The sequence below is a fragment of the Vitis vinifera genome, chromosome 1 (assembly GCF_030704535.1).
Source record: "Vitis vinifera cultivar Pinot Noir 40024 chromosome 1, ASM3070453v1".
NCBI classification, from domain to species: Eukaryota; Viridiplantae; Streptophyta; class Magnoliopsida; order Vitales; family Vitaceae; genus Vitis; species Vitis vinifera.
This window is the reverse complement of record NC_081805.1, coordinates 24,372,249-24,390,452: the sequence shown is the minus strand read 5'-3', so window position 1 is coordinate 24,390,452 and position 18,204 is coordinate 24,372,249. Positions and strand designations below refer to the sequence as shown.

At 36.5% G+C, this 18,204-nt stretch overlaps 2 protein-coding genes across 2 annotated transcripts; both read left to right on the top strand.

The window, feature by feature from the left end:
- The first annotated feature begins 2,311 nt into the window (after positions 1–2,311).
- Positions 2,312–12,661, top strand: LOC100256355 (ATP-dependent DNA helicase Q-like 5). The gene is made up of 21 exons (XM_002266189.4): positions 2,312–3,512; positions 3,592–3,645; positions 3,863–3,975; positions 4,104–4,316; positions 4,405–4,483; positions 5,023–5,076; positions 5,180–5,254; positions 5,420–5,473; positions 5,757–5,801; positions 5,881–5,975; positions 6,073–6,202; positions 6,816–6,914; positions 7,257–7,312; positions 7,400–7,502; positions 8,342–8,470; positions 8,985–9,154; positions 10,344–10,368; positions 10,448–10,563; positions 11,522–11,679; positions 12,126–12,246; positions 12,348–12,661. Exons 1-19 carry the CDS (start codon positions 2,385–2,387, stop codon positions 11,607–11,609), a joined length of 2,826 nt encoding a protein of 941 aa, XP_002266225.1. The 5' UTR covers positions 2,312–2,384; the 3' UTR covers positions 11,610–11,679; positions 12,126–12,246; positions 12,348–12,661.
- A 515-nt stretch (positions 12,662–13,176) lies between these two features.
- Positions 13,177–18,131, top strand: LOC100252740 (uncharacterized). The gene is made up of 5 exons (XM_002269067.4): positions 13,177–13,611; positions 14,274–14,430; positions 15,462–15,512; positions 15,625–15,717; positions 17,779–18,131. The coding sequence occupies exons 1-5, from the start codon at positions 13,469–13,471 to the stop codon at positions 17,854–17,856; spliced, it is 522 nt and encodes a 173-aa protein (XP_002269103.1). The 5' UTR covers positions 13,177–13,468; the 3' UTR covers positions 17,857–18,131.
- The last annotated feature ends 73 nt before the right edge of the window (positions 18,132–18,204 follow it).

Below are 18,204 nucleotides of genomic sequence, written 5' to 3'. Positions count from 1 at the left end.
TTAAATAATTTAAAAATACATAATTTTTTAATTAATTTTAATTATATTTTATTTTCTTTAATATTTTTCATAAGACAACCAAACATGAGAAAATCATTTTCCTTATCATTTTTTTTCTTTCCTTTGTACTTTCCGGGAACCAAACATAGCCTAAATGTATATTTGATGAGCATTTGTTGCCTCTTTATACTTCTCATTGTCAATTTTTATTTTTTTCCTCATACCTCTTCATATATATCTCATATATGATGTACAAATGTATCACCATCTTGGCCGATGCAAAAAAAAACATGGTTTTAAAAATTGGACCAGGCCAATCAGTCTGACCGTCGACTAGTCATAGTTTCGGTCTAATCCGATCAGTTAGACAGAAAATAGGTTGAACCGGGATCGGATTGGTTGAATAAGATGATTTAATTATTATTTTTTTATTTCTTTTACAACATCAAAATGATGTCGTTTTGGAGGCTATAAAAACATCTTCCGAAGGTGTCGCGCCGTTGTAAGCCCTCCTGCCGTTGTAAACCCCCCCAACCCCCTTTCCCCCGTGGCACGCCCTTGAGCAATTGCAAAATTCCCCCATTCCCCCATTCCCCCATTCCCCTCTTCATCTCTCTCAAAATCCCCATCGCCGGAAAGCCTTGTCGTCGGCCACCCCCCTAACCCCTCTTCCCTCGCAGCGTGCCCCCGAGCAGTTGCAAAATTCCCTTATCCCCCTCCTCCCCTCTCCCAAAATCCCCATCGCCAAAAAGCTCTGTCGCCGGCCACCCCCCCTCCGTAGGTTTTGGTTTTATGGCTCGCATATGAATCTCATATGATCAGACAAGCTCCATGGCTAGTTGCAAAATTCCCCCATCCCCCTCTTTTCCTCTCCCAAAATCCCCTAGTTCCTACCGCCTTCCATTTTTTGTTTTTTAAAATTTAATTTTTATGTTTTATATTTAATATCTTAATTTTTTTGTTGATTATAATTGGAATGATATATTTACTATTTAAAATTTTCATTTTTATTTTATTATTGCACATTGAAATTTTAATTTATTGAAATTATTGGGTTAATTGACATCTACAGGTAAAAATGTTGTGAAAAAACTCAATAAATAAAGTAGATATTGTCAAAATTTAGATATAATTTATCATTTTTATTTATTAATTTTAAAAATTTTAATAATATATAAAAATATATATTTATGATGTCACTGGTTCAACCGCAATTCAACCGTTGGTCTGACCAGTGAACCATGAACTAGTAAGTTTTTCGATTCAATGATCGATCCGATTATGAAAATATTTAAAAAAAGTAGGCGATTGTAAAAATCAATAGGTTGTTTAGGCTTCAACCCATCATTTCAAAGGTTGAATACCCAATAGTGCAATTAATAGAGTTGTTGAAAACAAACTCAACTTTTGACAAGGCATTACTCTAATTTCTCAACTAATATTTCACAATGCATCTCAAAAGATTACCAATACTTTAATCAAACAACTTCCGCTTGCCCATCAATTCAATTATAAAAATAATTTGAAATTTTCAAGTTGGTACCTAACTTAACTCATAAGGTTTTCTAAAAACATCTCATAAACTTGACAACATGATAATTAATATTTTATATTGTACCACAGTACTTAAGCCTACTTACACAAACTCTAATCAAGAAAAAATAAACAAAAAATAAACGAAAAATGAAAAAAAAAACAAAAAAGGATGCTTCAACTTTTGTAGTATTCTAGGCATCATTGTCGATGACCGACTTATGAAAATTGTTAATAAATATATAAATTATTTTTTATGAAATATAGTTAAATAAAAGAAATTAAATTGATAATGGTATCAATATTGACTTTTAATTCAAATGATTTAGGTCTAAGGCTGTCCACCATGTAACTTTAGGAATAGAAGCTAAAAAGAATAAAAGGATAGTTTGTGGAATTATTGTTTTTTTTTTGTACATTTGGGGGAAATAAGATGAAATAATTTTATGTTTATAAATTTAATCCTTCATATTTTTTAATCTAAAAAATGATTATTTTTAATTAAAATACACTTTTTTTTTTATTTTGTAAAAATAACATCAATTTTTTTTTTATAAATTTTACATGTAAATAATATTCTTTCTGTAAAGATAATATTTTCTTAGATTAAATTTTGGATCATTCCATCCATTTTCTTGGGATAAGTCTTCGGTAGGCGGATCAAAACGCCTAAAAGCAGTCCCAAATGTTAAAATGTCTTCAAAATTTGAGTTAAAAAACACCATTCTTAAAAAAGGAAAAAAAGAAAAAGAAAAAGAAAATATAAAATATTAGAAAAAACAATTTGGCGGGAAAATGGGAGCATAACGGGTGAAGAGGCGGATCCTGAGTGCGGCCACCCATCTCCATCCATGGAAACCGATTCCGATTCTGACTCCGACGCCTCTCACGTTTCCGCCACTCCACCAAGAGACCGCAGTCCACCACCTCCACAGCAAGCGCCACAGCCACCGCCACCGCCGCCGCCGCCGCCGCCGCCACTCTCCATTCTTCTCTCTTCAATCAAATCCAGAACTAAGGCTAGACCCTCCTCCACTGCAAAACCCAAACCATCTTCCAAGTCTACAAAACCCTGCTTAAACTCTAATTCTAATCCTAACCATAACCATAACCCTAACCCTGACTCCATCCCCCCTCATCACCATCCTTTTTCCTTACCTAACCTTCGTTTTTCCGGTCAAAACCATCCCATTTATGCAGTCAATTCGTTTGAAACCCTTCCCGCCGGCTACTTCTCCAAGGTCGCGTCCTTTTCTAAACTCCAAAAACCTTGCCCCAAACCAGATCCGGTGGAAAATGAGCCGTCTTTAGCTTCTGGGTTGACTCCGAAACAACCCCACGCTTGTGAGGCTGTTAGTACCGGGAGTGCAGTGAAATTTGTGAAGAAACATTGTAATTTGATCGGTTCTGATGTTAATCCCAAACCGGTGAAGCGGCCTAAGTGCGGTAGTGAAGGAAATTTTGTGAGGCTGAACATCAATGGCTATGGGCGAAAGTTTACAAACAAGGGCAAGAGAAAGAGTTACAATGCATCGAGTGGGGCTCGGCGAACATTTAGGAGAACTAAAAGAAAATCGAAAGCAGAAGGTGGAGCTGAAGAGGATGAAGATGGCTTGGTTTTGGAGACCCCCACAATGGAGAAGCAAGGGAGAGTAAAATTTGACGGTGAGTTGATTGAGGCGGCTGCGTTGGAGGTTCAGAATGAGGCGTCTGATGAGAAATTGGTGAAGTTGCTGGGGCTGACACATGGTTATGATTCGTTCCGGGATGGACAGTTGGAGGCAATTAGGATGGTGCTCGAGGGGAAATCAACAATGCTGGTTTTGCCAACGGGTGCTGGAAAATCACTGTGTTATCAGTTACCAGCACTGGTGTTACCAGGGATCACGCTGGTTGTGAGTCCGCTGGTAGCTTTGATGATTGATCAACTTAAACAGCTGCCTCCAATGATTCCGGGTGGTCTTTTGTCTAGCAGTCAGGTATTGATGTTCTCTCTGTGCTTCTATATCCTTATTTGTTTGATGGGTGGTGCGCGTTCAAACATTCTTCTTGTTTTAGTCAGCTGAAGAGACTTCTGAAACACTACGACAGCTTCGAGAAGGAACTATCAAGGTAATAGATCACCAATTTGAATGAAATTTTGGCTCCTTCATTTGTTTTCTTTTTATTTTTGTGCAAGTATACATTTGCAGCACAGTGGTTTTATTCTGATCTTCATGTGATTACTTCCCGTCCTTTTGTTATATAGATAATTTTGATGTATTAATAGAATATTGGTTTTGTCCTTTCCACTTGTGCCAAAGGCTAAGTTGTGCAGTTGATCTTTCAGGTTCTTTTTGTTTCACCTGAGAGGTTTCTAAATGCAGAGTTTTTGTCGATAGTTTCAGCCGGTCCACCTATATCACTTGTAGTGGTGGATGAAGCTCACTGTGTGTCTGAGTGGTGAGTGGTTGGAGTCCTTTTTCCTCCCTACATTTTGTTTTTTAATGACATTTTCCATGTGAAATCCATTCTCCTCCTCCCATCTTCTTCTACTAAAAACTTAAGCAGATTTTAAATATTTTTAACAGGTCACATAATTTTCGGCCTTCATATATGAGGCTGAGGGCATCCTTACTTCATGCTGTGCTTAATGCTAAATGCATTCTTGCAATGACTGCAACTGCAACGAGCAGAACCCTGCATGCTGTTATGCATGCTCTGGAAATTCCAGCAGCCAATCTCATCCAGAAAGCCCAATTAAGGGACAATTTACAGCTATCGGTATCTCTAAGTAAAAATAGGCAAGTTTGGATATGTTTTCTTTCCTATAATATTACTTGAATGTTTAGTCATCTGCTGAAATGATGTGCAATATCTTTGATTTAATAGGATGAAAGATTTGATGATGCTAATCAAGTCTCCTCCCTTTATTGAGGTTCAGAGTATCATTATTTACTGCAAATTTCAGGTATGTGTATACAGTTGTGTTCCATACATACATGTTCCATACACACACACACATATATATTGCTATGGCTTTTATTGTTTCTTTTTTTGATAGACAAAGAGAACCATTAGATTAAAAAAACGCCAGAAAACAGGGGGCGCTCCCTAAGTACACAGGCTGTATACAAAGAAGGCCCAAAACAAGGCAACAAGAGAAAAATAAAGACTAAAAAGGATTAGCTAAACAACAACCCTATCACGCAACAAATTCCGAAAACATTAGATTAAAAAAACGCCAGAAAACAGGGGGCGCTCCCTAAGTACACAGGCTTTTATTGTTTCTTTCTATGGCTTTTAGTGTTTCTTCAAGATTATTCTCTGCATAATTAGACATTTGTATTTAGTTTCCAGTTATGTCATTTGTGCACAGACTCGCTTGTCTTGATCATATATCATGTACCTTTATCTTGTGTGCCATCCCCCTGTTTTAGATCAGTAGACTTTGCACCTTTTGCGGACAGGAACATATATAATTGACCTCCTTGCATGTTGATTTTGCAGTCTGAGACTGATTCAATAAGCAAATACTTATGTGATAACAATATCTCTGCAAAGGTTTGTTTCATACATTTCCCAGTTGCATTGCGTACAATTTCCTGCATGCAACTTGATTCTATTAATTAACATGGGACAATGTCATTTTAAATGGCTCTTTTAGAGTTACCACAGTGGCATACCAGCAAAGGACCGAAGTCGTACACAGGAGTTGTTTTGTTCCAACAAGATAAGAGTGGTGAGTCTTTCATGGATATGTTTTATCTTTTCCACTTTGGTATCACAGTAGAACCTAGCAAATACAACTATTATTTATTTTTTTCTCTTTAGGTTTCACAATGGATCATGTCAGATATAATTTTTGCTTTCAGAATAATTGACTTGCACTCTTTCTTGGTGGAAGGTTGTTGCAACTGTGGCATTTGGCATGGGCCTCAATAAGAGTGATGTTGGAGCTGTAAGAAGAGAAACCATACTCACAATTCTAGTGCTGTTTCTTTATGTCATTTTCACATGCACTATGAACTGATGCCTGATCATTAATTTAAGTAATATATTGGCATTCTTATGATCTGAGTTACACTGAACAGGCACCCTAAATTTATTGATATCATTCTTTATGAATATTTATTTATTGGACTGTATAGTGTCAGGTTCTGATATGTATACATTCCTTGGCATTCTTTTAATTTGTCATGTAGAAAATTAGTACTGAAGCTTCCTAAATGCTTCAATGTCAGGTTATACATTTCAGCTTACCAGAAAGCTTGGAGGAGTATGTTCAGGTGAATCTCTATTTTCCAATTACCAGTGAAATTGTTCTATGTCAGAGTTTGATAAAAGGAATGAGCAACATATTTGCAGGAGATTGGACGGGCTGGACGAGATGGGAATTTGTCTTATTGTCATCTTCTCTTTGATGATATTACATATTTCAAGCTTCGCAGTCTGATGCACAGGTGTTTATATATATATATATATATATAAATACATTTCTCTCTATCTTATTTTATGGATTAGAAAGATGTCTGATTTGACCACAATATTTTTTCTCAGTGATGGAGTGGATGAATATGCGGTAAATAGATTTCTATCCCAGGTTTTCAGCAATGGCATGGGCTCACCTGGGAAAGTTCATTCGATAGTCAAAGAAGCTGCATCTCGTAAATTTGATATGAAAGAAGAGGTCCTTGTCTTGTACTTTTCTTGCATCAATCCAGCAGTTCTGACTTGTTAGAAAGCATTAATCTGGCTAAAATAGCTGGAGTTAGCAACATAAATTTCCTCTCTTCTTTTGAAAAATTTCTGTTGGTTGCATCATAGCGCATATTCAGCAAAAAAATATTTTCTGATGATCAAATTATTGACAATCCTAATAAAATATGTAAATTAATCAATGGCCTGTTCAAATAGAACACATCATGTATTCTCCAGACAACAGGATCATCTCATTGTGCTGGGATTCCTCAAAAGGCTGAGTTTGGAGGAAAACAACAACAATGACAGCAACATGATTCTGTGCATGTATTAGTCCTTCATAATTGAGCCTATTCTTCTGTTAGATTGGCTATATATTAGTTCTGTTCATATTACTTCACCTGTATTGAGAATAATGTTTACCAAGTACAACTTTGTGCTTATTGATACTACATGTTTCCATCTACAATATATATATATATCATGTTCATGGTCGTAATACTAAACTAATTCCGTGAGCCACCCCACAGTGCATTCTCAAATTTGCTCTTGCAGATCTGCAAATATAATGATGCTGTCTTGCTCGTTTTTTTTACTGGCAGGTGATGCTTACAATCTTAACGCACTTGGAGTTGGGTGAAGTACAATACTTGTCTTTACTTCCGCCATTAAATGTAACTTGCAGCTTAAACTTCCATAAGGTGGGTTGCAAATGTATTTTTGAATTTACATAATTTCCCCATGATCCCCATTGCTCTACTCGCATTCCTTGATTAGATATGAGGATAATTAACTGAGGTTATTCGAGCCTTTCAGTGTGCTGTAACAGCACCTTTTGATGCTTTGGACATAAATTAGAGGGCACAAATCACATGAATCTGCTATCCATCTGACTCAACTCTTTCTTCCATCTCTTGTTACAATCAGGAATCTAGTAACGTGAAATTTCTTGTTTAGTAACTTTACTTGCTAGTGAAGTCAGTCCCACAATTTTTAATTGGCTACAAGATACATCATGGAACTCATAATTTGCTTGACTGCAGACTACCCCTGCTTTGCTTGCTGACTGGGATATTGTGGTTGCAGCAATTCTAAAGAAGTGAGTATTTTTTCTGGTTCTAATCACAGAAAGCAATCTAATGGTTTTAGGCTATAAAATTCTCAAAGATTAGGTTTTTGTTTTCAGGTCTGAAACTAAACAAGGGCACTATGTGTTTGACATACCCACTGTGGCAAATAGCATTGGGATTACAACTATTGATATTTTAAATCAGTTGCAGAACCTGAAGGTATGGAAAGTTCCATGCAGTTCATGGTCTCAGTAACTCTTATATCTGAGTTGATTGTTTTATTGTCATCCCCATTTATACCATTATAATATTTTTGCTTCAACATCAAGTCAGCAGCATGGTAATATACAAGATCAGATATAGCTTGCTTAAATTGTTGCATTTTCAAGCTTATCCCATGGAAGGTGCTTGAAATGGATCTCTGCAGGACAAAATGAATGAAGATGACAAAACGGTTTGTTAATTAACAAGTGTTGTTCAGCTAAGAGCTCCCATCTTCTGCAGTTGAACAGTCACAAGATGATACTTTTTCGAGTGGCATAAAGTAAACAATATGGCAAAGAAACTTTATTAGCAAAGGAAAGCTACAAAGTAACTGCCCGTGTTAATCTTTTAGGAATGATCCTCATCTAGAGTGAAGTGCAGATGCTAACTGCACATCATCATGCAGGCAAAATTCATAAAGAATCTGCGCAAAATTTTACAAAAAAGAGTGGTGGGAGCTGAAATTATATGAGTTTAGTGACAATAAAACATTTAAGTTACCAGATTATCTAATCGTGAAGTTGTGGCCACCCAGGTTGTAAGTTGTATGCTTCAGAAGATAATTGGATAATTGCTTTGGAATGAGTTCATGTGGTGCCAAGTGGGCCCTAAGACAACTTTAAGACTGTCATGGTACTTTTAAAAAATGATTATGCATAAACATAAGATATGTGGACCAATTACTTCTCTAGTTCTTATGATTTTGACCATGTTAGATTGTTAGGTTATGCCTCTTTTTAGTTGACTATTTATGAAATTTCCTGTTTCCCCTCCTCTTTGTGAAATGATCTTAGTTGAAAGGAGAAATAACATATGAGATGAAGGATCCAGCCTATTGTTACACAATTGTGGATGTTCCTGGAGATCTTTGTTGCCTGGCAGCACATCTTACAAAATGGTTATCCGAGGTCGAAAGTTGTAAGGTGATTGGCTTTGTTGTTATTAATCCAAAAGTTCTTTCTTTATTCTAGATGAAGACAATTATAAATATAAAAGATATAATTTATCTATGATGGCTATTAGAACAAGAAAATGTTGTCTATTGCACACCATTTTGTGTTCTTTGCATGATATATGTTTATAACCCACCTATAAATCAACCGGTTCAGTTCTGTAGGCAACCTCTTGAATTCCTCAAATCATACTACAGAAAACCTAAGAATTCTCTCCCAACTTCACCTAGTAGGTATAATTGTTTTATCTTGTTTTGTTTGAATCCAAGGTTAAAAATAGTACATATCATCTTGTTATCATACTTCATTATAGCCCACTTAAGAAATCAACAGCGTAAGTGAACCTTACCACACACAAACTCAAGTTTGCATTTCTGGTTTTCATGAACATTCAACAGGCAGTCCTTTGGCCCCTATCATGCATCTTATAGTTTGTAGATATTCTTTGTCTCCTAGAAATTATATGCATTTTGTTTCGAATCAGGTACAAAAATTAGATACGATGTTTAATGCTGCTGTCTCAGCAGTGGAACTATGTGAGAAGAAGTGCGGCTGCCTTGGTGCCCAGCATACACCATGCTTGCAAAGAAAGATTTCAGATTACTTTAGTGGAGATGGTAATGGCGACATTCCTAATAAGATGGATCAAAGCAGGTTGATACAAATTATATGGATTATTATTGTTTTCTTAGATGCATAAGTGAGCCTTACCACACACAAACTCAAGTTTGAATTTCTGGTTCTCGTGAACATTCAACAGGCAGTCCTTTGTCTCCTACAGATTATGTGCATTTTGTTTTAAGTTATCAAAAAAATTATTTTTGAAAAACCATATGTAAATATTACCATGGAGGGCCAAAAATAGTGCAACTCATGACAAATACACAATAGGCTATCCTAAAAGGCGTTTGTTCTCAATATAAGAAAGGAAGGAATTCACCCCTGATTCCTTGGAACAAGAGACCTAGTGGGCCAAGGAAAGGTGAAATTATGTTTGAGATTTTGCTTTGACAACTCTCCCCCAAACCTTCTCTTCCTTTCTTTCCATACAATCCACAGTAAGTGGACAGGAGCAACCCTCCAAATAGCTGTACTGTTCTTCCAGAAAAAATCTTGCCAGCCCCTAGGAGTTCCTTTTTTTATCTTTTGAAAACAGAGTCTCAACTGCCACTACCCAGAACCTAAAATGCACATTTCATTCAGGAAGCCAGTGGTCAAGAGTCTCCTTGAAATTTTTGCTCATATGGAACCATATGGTGAGAACCAGGTCTCATTTGCTTTTAGATGATCAATAATCAGGATTTTAGTTCAGAGTTTGAAACCCTGACTTTGGAAACTTTTTGGCTCACAACCACTGAGCCCAAGAAAGGGGCTGATTCAGCCAAAATGGGAACCTGAAACTTAAATATGCCACCACCCTCAGAAACAATTTTGAGCCTGGAATTTATTCCATCCCCTTCATCGGGCTTCTGACCCTATGAAGATGGTTTCCAATTGCCATATGTCCATGAATTGCTATGAACCATCACAACTTGCATGATTTAGTCAATCCAGGTGAACTGCCTTGCATGTTCATATACATTTTTCCCTCTCCTTTTGGGCAGACCATACAATAGCAACTGCTTTTTAAATGTGGCTTTGGGTCTGTGTATTGCCACTTCATGCAAAAATGATGTGAACCGTTCAGTCACCAGTTCTCACCATGTAGAGAATAGGGAACAGGACTTGCACTGGGCAACGGCCTTGTGTCAAACTGTCGATGTACTGTTAATCATGACACAATCATTTCTTGTGCGCATATGTTATTTCATCATATTGATAGAAGTATTGTTTATATTTGCAGCCCATTTTTGCGAGCAGATATAAAGGTAAGGGCTTCCTTAAGATATTGTACATAACAAAAATTATGTTTGTGATGTTTAAGAATTTCCTCTTTTGTCACAATAGGTATTTCTGCAGAGCAATTCACAGGTCAAGTTTACTCCCAGAGCTGTTGCAAGGATAATGCATGGCATTGCTAGCCCAGCCTATCCTTCTGCAACTTGGTCCAGAACTCATTTCTGGTATCTTTGAACAAACTTCTGTTTTCACTGAAATAACTAGCTTCAGTTCTGTTCCTATTAATATCAACCAACATAATTAAATTGAACTTATTATCAATAGGTTCGGTTTAGTTATGTTGGTTGATATCAACAGATTATTTTTACCTGAATAGAAAAAAGCTTCATATTTTGACTTTTTTTATTCAGCCAAAAAACAAACACCACCTAACGTTTTGGACCATTCATCACTAGTAATTGGTAGAAAACAAATGGACCAAGCAAGTTGAACACTTGGAACAAACCACAACTTAAATATGACATGCATGAACATAACATAAAGAATGAAGCTTGTTGCTCTTTAAGAAATGAGTGAAAAGATATTCTCCCTGCTTCGATTAACTGTAGAGTTAGATCTATTGTATAATGGGTCCTCCTGGTAGATTTCCTGAATGTCATAAATCAATAAACTATAACCATCAAAAGATGTGTTGTGGGATGGTCATGCCTCACTGTGATGGTGAGACCCCACAATAAGCCTTGGGATGAGTAAAAGGTCTCAGGATGGATGTGTTGTGGATGGTTAAGTCCTATCCTAGACCTTCAGATGGTTAAGCCTCTCGATGAGTGTGAATGAGTGTTACCACGAGCCACATAAAGAGGATTAGCTTGACATTACTGATAGCTTATTGGTTTTGAGATGAGATGGCTAATGGCTTGATCCTAACATAAAGGACTTAACTTCAATATCATGCTTACAAAAAAAAAAGCATCATTTTATTTCCACATGGTGTGCTGATGTCCTCAATAATTTGTTCAAATTCACCTAGTACTTCTAATGGTTACGGCCCTTTATAAGTCACTATGCTAGGTCTTGTGTATGGGACAAAGTGTAGTCTAAGGTTGTTTCTTGTGCATAGTAACGGTTCAGGATTCTTCATTATGACCAAGGTAAGGTGCTTATGCGAATACTGGGATGCAGGGGTAGGTACATGCAGATGGACTTCCAAGTGGTAATGAAGGCAGCAAAGGCAGAGCTCATGAATTTTGTTGGAAAGGATGCACTCTAGCCAGAGTTGCATGATGGCATAGTTTCCTCTGAAGTAACTAACTTGGACGAGACCATTCTAGAAAAATAAGGTAAAAAATAGTTGGAATTATTAGTAACTGGTGAAAAATTATGGCACTGTTTGGTAATAGTTTTCTATTCTTTAGAACAAAAAAATAAAAAATTATGTTTGATAATAAGAAAACAGGAAACAATCTTCTGTTTTTAAAAACAAAAAACATGATATTTTCATAAAACATTTTAAAGTTATTTTCAATTGTTTTCACTTGTTTTCTGAGTATTGTTTTAAAAATAATTATAGAAATATGAAGAATGATTGAAAATAAAGTATTATATATAAAATTTATTTTTAAAACATAGAAATTGAGTTAAGAACTTTTTTTTGTTCTACAAAACATTTTGAAGACTGTTCTCTGAAAACTGTTTTTCAAAACTCATTTTGAAAAAGGACCTATGTTTTTAACAAAACAGGTTTTCATTGTTATTCTTATCATTAGTGTCTCTTTCCTTCTTGCAGTTCTTGTGCAGTCTGGACCCCAAGTCAAATCATACAACATAAAGTAGAAAAAAAAAAGGTGGGGGGAAAGCCTGAATGTACCATTGTTGTTGATCTTCCTGCATAAATTATTACACATGTAGTAAGTTATCCAGGCAAGCAGCTCCCAACAACCTCAATTTTTCATTACTTTCTAAAACAAGCGTTGTAACCCTTGTTATACTGCATATTTTTTCTATGTAGATAAAAGCTTGGTCTCCCATAGACCTTATAATTGGAATCAAGACTGCTGTGAAGAAACTGAAAATGAATAGTGTGAGAGGACAGCTTTCCTGTGGTGCCACTCTAATAGACAAGACTGCTGTGAAGATACATTGACAAATGCAGTGTGTATGGGTGTTAAGTTAAAGAATGAGAGAGTTTTGGGGCCTCTCGAGTCTTTGACTGATCATGGCTACTGGTTGGCAAATAAAAAAATGGGGATTATTAGAGATAATGTATTCTCATAAACAGGGTATAACTTATAAATGAGCATAATAGCTAGTTGACCAGGCTCATGTCAATGGAATCATGCCGCACGCAAGAGCCAAGAGGGAGGCGTGCCCAGTTGGTATTACAAGTTCAAGAAGCCTCTGCCTAATTTAATTGATTTACTTATTCTATTCCTTATCTACATGCGGAAGAAGAAACCTAGTCAGCCTTCATAAATGGGCCAGGTCAAAGCATAAAAACCATAACAAATGAAAGTTCATCCATTTTTGTTCAACCCTACAAGTTGGAAATTCAAAGACTTTCCCGCGTGGGAAATGCGTCATTCAATTCTCTTTAGACGTCTTCTTTGATGATCTTATCTCTTCAAACTACTAACCATTACTACCTGTTTGGATCTGATTCTTAAAAACCTTCCCCCAAGGCCAAATCAAATTCATAATTTTTTAAAAATAAATTAGTATTGAAAAAGGTTCATTTAATATAAAAGTTCTTTTGAACAATAGAAACAAAGTTTTTACAAAAAAAATAAAAAATAAAAAATAAAATAATTACTATGATTAAGCATTAATGAGTCTGTTCCTAGGTTGGGTGAGGGGATCCCAAGGACCCCGTGCTAAGAATATTATTTGGGAAAGGGGAGAGGGGTGGTGGGTATATTCTAGAATAATGGGAACAAAGGGGGCATATTCAGTTGAATAGAAGATTAGAGAGAGGCAGAAGAAGGAAGAGTTAGTTCAAAGAAAAAGAGAGGAGACCGAAAACAAACTCCTCTTATTTCTCAAATTTTTTGTCAGACCATCTCTCTATCTATCAATCAATCAATCATTCAATCTCGTCTGCGTCTGGAGGAGCCCTAGCCCCAGGGGAGGAGGATGATGAACCAGGACGCTGAGGCATCTTCTTCCACCACCACCTCTCATTACTCTTCTTCTTCCTCCATCCTCTCTAATTACCCGCTTCTCGCAGCTCTCCTCTCCTTCATTCTTGCTCAAACCATCAAGGTCTTCACCTCCTGGTACTTCTTTCTCTCTTCCGATCTCCTTTTATTTTGTTTTTTTTTTCATTTCTTGAATATGATCCGATCGTGGTTCCTTTTCTCATTCTTCATATTCTATCTTGTTCGTGGAGAGATCTGTCAGGATTTTTCACTCTGCGTCGAAGCTCCTTATAGGGCTATATTTTGATTTTGAACTATGGATCATTGATCAGAAATTTTTTTGCTTTTTGAAATCTTGGTGTTTTTGTGATTCCTTGAGTTTATTGCCATGTAGTTTATCCAAATAGAGGGAACATTCTGTGCAGTGTTTGATAGAATAAGAAGTTGGGACTATGGTGTTAATTTTGTACGACTGAGAACTTCTATTTACTGAAAGATAAGTCATCTTGTGAAGAAAATGAGGGCAAATTTGTGGGTTTGATTTGATAGTCTAGATCATACACTGAAAGCATGTTCAGTGTTCAATCAGTTATCTGGATCCAGCTTATTTTTTCCGTCTAATTTGTAGAGAAAATTACCATTCTGGTGATTACTATAATGGGTTACTGATTGCATTTATTGCTGAAAACTTCAGTGTTCTGAAATGAATTTGGTTACTCTTTGCTTTGATCAGTGAAATGGTCCAGCGAAGTCTTGTATATGGTTTACCCTAAGAGTCTTAAGATTTCAGAGATTTGCAGGTATAGGGATAGACGATGGGATCTCAAGCAACTTGTTGGGTCTGGTGGAATGCCATCGTCCCATTCTGCAACTGTTACAGCTCTTGCTGCAGCCATTGGGTTACAAGAAGGCTTTGGAGGATCAATGTTTGCAATATCATTGGTCATAGCATGCGTTGTATGATCTCTGTCTTCAACTTGAAATGCTTTTCTGAAAGAAATTGCCCATAGTTTAATGCACCTTTTTTCTCTTCAAGTTTGTATATACATGATTACCCTGTTACTTTGCTCAAACGTAGAAGAAAGTGAACAAGATGAAAAGCTAACTATTTCTGAAAAAACGAGCTTCAAATTTTTAATATTATCCATTCAGTTTGTTGTTTGAATGCACTGGAAAATAAAATTCCTTTTTATATGATGTAGGGTGAAATCTTTTGCCTATTTTTTGCTAAGTTACAAGCTATTATGTCTTTCCCCAGAACCTCAACTTGCATCCTGTTTTACCTTCCCCTCATCCTTACAATGCTGTTTACTTGAACAAATCATACCACTGCTTCTTGCTTGTAGTCATTAATCTTTCTTTAGATGATTAAATCACCTCAACTTGAACCATACCTCTCCTCGCTTGTGCAGTCATTGACTTAGGTGCACACAACCCGATCAGCTAAACTGATACTATTTTAGTTTCATTCCAATTTTTCTTATGAAGAAAAAAGGAGGTAGCTAGAAGAGGAGGAGAATACTTCACCCATCATTGGCAGCTTCAATATTCTCTTATAGATTAAAGTCAATTATAACACCAGAACCAGCAGTTGACCACCATGCCTTCACTAGCACCATCTCACCACTTTTTCTGTCACCACTATCACTACTTCTCCCACCTCCACATCAACAATCAAGACCACCTCCATCAGTAAGGCTGTTGTGCAGTATGCACTATGATCACTGCTACACTTGCCCTTCTATCACCACAGCAGAGTCACATTGTGTACAGGCATTCTGTGTGCTCAGTTCACTATTATCTTAAAATGGAAGTTTGTGGTTGTCTTTTATATGCAGCACTTCTATTGATGTTTGAGCCAGCTCTTGCGTCGGGGCTTATCACTGAAGTTATTGTTTGATTAGTTCTTCATCTTATTCATGTTAATGAATATTTGCCCATAGTGTCAATAGCTTGGTGAGTCCTTATGTTCAAGAATTCTGTGGCAGGTTATGTATGACGCATTTGGTGTGAGATTACAGGCTGGACGTCAAGCAGAGGTTTGATGCTCTCTCTCTCTCTCTCTCTCTCTCTCATATGCAGCTGCATGAACATCTTGTGTATATTTTATATGATTTCTTTTTTCAAATTTTGGAACTGGATATTCTTCAGGTTCTGAATCAAATTGTTTATGAGCTCCCTGCTGAGCATCCTCTGGCTGAAAGCATACCACTGCGGGAACTTCTTGGCCACACTCCTCCTCAGGTTTGGTCATTGCACTAGATTACCTTTGCATCTAAATTGATATCCTACATAACATATCAATTATCATTGACAGTAATGATCAAAATATTCTGCAAATGAATCAATAATGATCTTTGTAAGAATTACAAGATGAAATTCAAATCCTGAAATTTACTATAATAGACTGAAACTATTTGTGAACATTAGGTTTTTTCCTAGAAGCATTATGATCAATGAGAAACAGATTTGTGATTAAGAACGAAAGGGGGGAAAAACCCAACAACAACAACAACCTTACATTCACAGTATCCTCCCAAGTAGTAAGTTAGTAACTACTGAAAGTGAATGTTTGTGCTACTTAGCATACATTTAATTTCTCCTCCTAGAGCTTTAGCTTTGAAAAGTTGGAACCTAAGGAATAAAAGAAGAGTTAGTTGGGAACAGGTATGCAAGCCCAAGTTGGAAGGGCAACAGAGAGCGATGCTCTTTGGCACAAGGTAATATTGAGTATCCATGGGACTCATCCCAATGGTTGGTATGCAAACATTGTTGTCAAATGGTCACATCAGTGCCATGGAAAGCAATTGCACAAGGTTTCCAAGAATTCTCATGTCTTACCTAGTTTATTGTGGGGAATGGGGCAGGGATTTGTTTCTGGGAAGACTTGTGGTGAGAGAATCAACCTCTTTGTTTTCAATTTCCAATTCTTTTTAGAGTTGTGATAGTTAGAAATGCCCCAGTGTCATCTATTGTTGGTTCCTCTCTTCCTTTTTCATGAAACCTTAACTTTCACTATAACCGTACCAATTTGGAAATAGAAGACCTAGAAAGACTCATGTCCCTTCTTTTTCATGTATCTCTGAGATTCTTTGTCCCTGATATGAGAGATTAGTTTTCATCTTCTTCAGGCATATTCACTGTAAAATCATTCCTCTCAGCTCTGTCCAATTTGCCAGCTCCATTTCCTTTCTCTCCATCATAACTCATTTGGCAATCTAAAGCCCTATCTAAGGTCAAGGCCTTCACGTGTGGCTAATGGCCAACAGGAAGGTCAATACTAACAACATGCTACAGGTGAGAAGACCTCACAAAAAACTTAGTCCTGAATGTTGTGTTGTGTGTATGAGGAGCGGTGAATTGGTTGATCATCTCTTTTCACACTATGTGACAACTTTGGCGTGATGGCATGTTTTATTCAGCATAGCTAGACTAAGATTGGGTCCCTTCTAGGAGCTTTATGACATGATGACCATTTCCGATATAGGTATTAGGAGTACAAGTAGGGGTAGAACTCTTTGGAAAATTGCATGTCTCATATTGATATGAATAGTGTGGCGGGAAAGAAATGGAAAGATTTTTTGGGATAAGTGGAGAGGTTTAGAGACAATATGGAACTTAGTATATTTTTATTCCTCTTTTGGGGCTTCAACAACTTCAGCTTCAAGGGCACTCCTATGACCTATCATTATTTTTCAATTCAATTGGAATTTCGTGTGTAATAAAGGGTTAAAAGTGCAAATCCTGGAGCAAAGATTCTGCGTTTTTGTAGATGTATTGTTCCCTAAAGAAAGTAGAACCACATTTTCTTTGTGTTGAGGTTATATAGGTAACATTGTATTTATCTATTCTTTTGATAAGAGTTTGTATATATGCAAAGGATTTCTCATCCTTCTCATGTATTACAAATTACCATTCAATGAACTTTATTTTTTTGAAAAGGGAATTAGAATCTAAGGTCCCCCCATAAATCCCAATGCCTTATAACCCAGCAGTTCCAATAATGTCATGTTCCAATATTTTATTTATTTTGTCCCTGTTTTTTCTTCCCTTTTTAAATCCTAAACTATTTCCAAATTCCTCCTATAATTTCTGGATTGGTGCCTTCTCTAATGCTAAATTTTAGAGCATGCTACAGCCTGTAGGTTTAGAATATTTTACAGAAGCTTTTGATTCATGGGATTAGGTGGGATGGAAGATTGAAAAAAGTATATCAAAATATTAAAATGTAGAGAAATGGTGAGTTTTTATTTTTATTATAGTCTGGTCGATGTTTTTGTTGCTGAATTTCCTATTCTGGTGCAGGTTATTGCTGGTGCAGTGCTGGGACTTACCACAGCATCTATTGCCTATTTGATTGTGATGGCTCGAAGTCGAGCTTGACGCCCAGATAGATCAGTAGATATCATGTCTTGGGAGTGAATTGCATCTCGCAAATCTGTCATGAGAAAAAAAAAAAAAAAAAAGGTTCTTAACATGTGAATTTCAACCATTTATCATCTATGATTCAGTTAGCACATTGCATTGAAGTGCCTTCATTTCCATTTGAACTTTAGTACAGGAAAGATGAAGTTTTCTTTAGTTATTGTAATTTTTGATGTAATGAAATTGTTTGATACTATTCTTGGAAAATAAAATTCTTTTTATTGGCTGCACCATTTCTCATGCCCCATGAGTTAAACATTTTCTGTACATGCTTGGGGTATAACCCTGATGCAGCCTTAAAAGTGA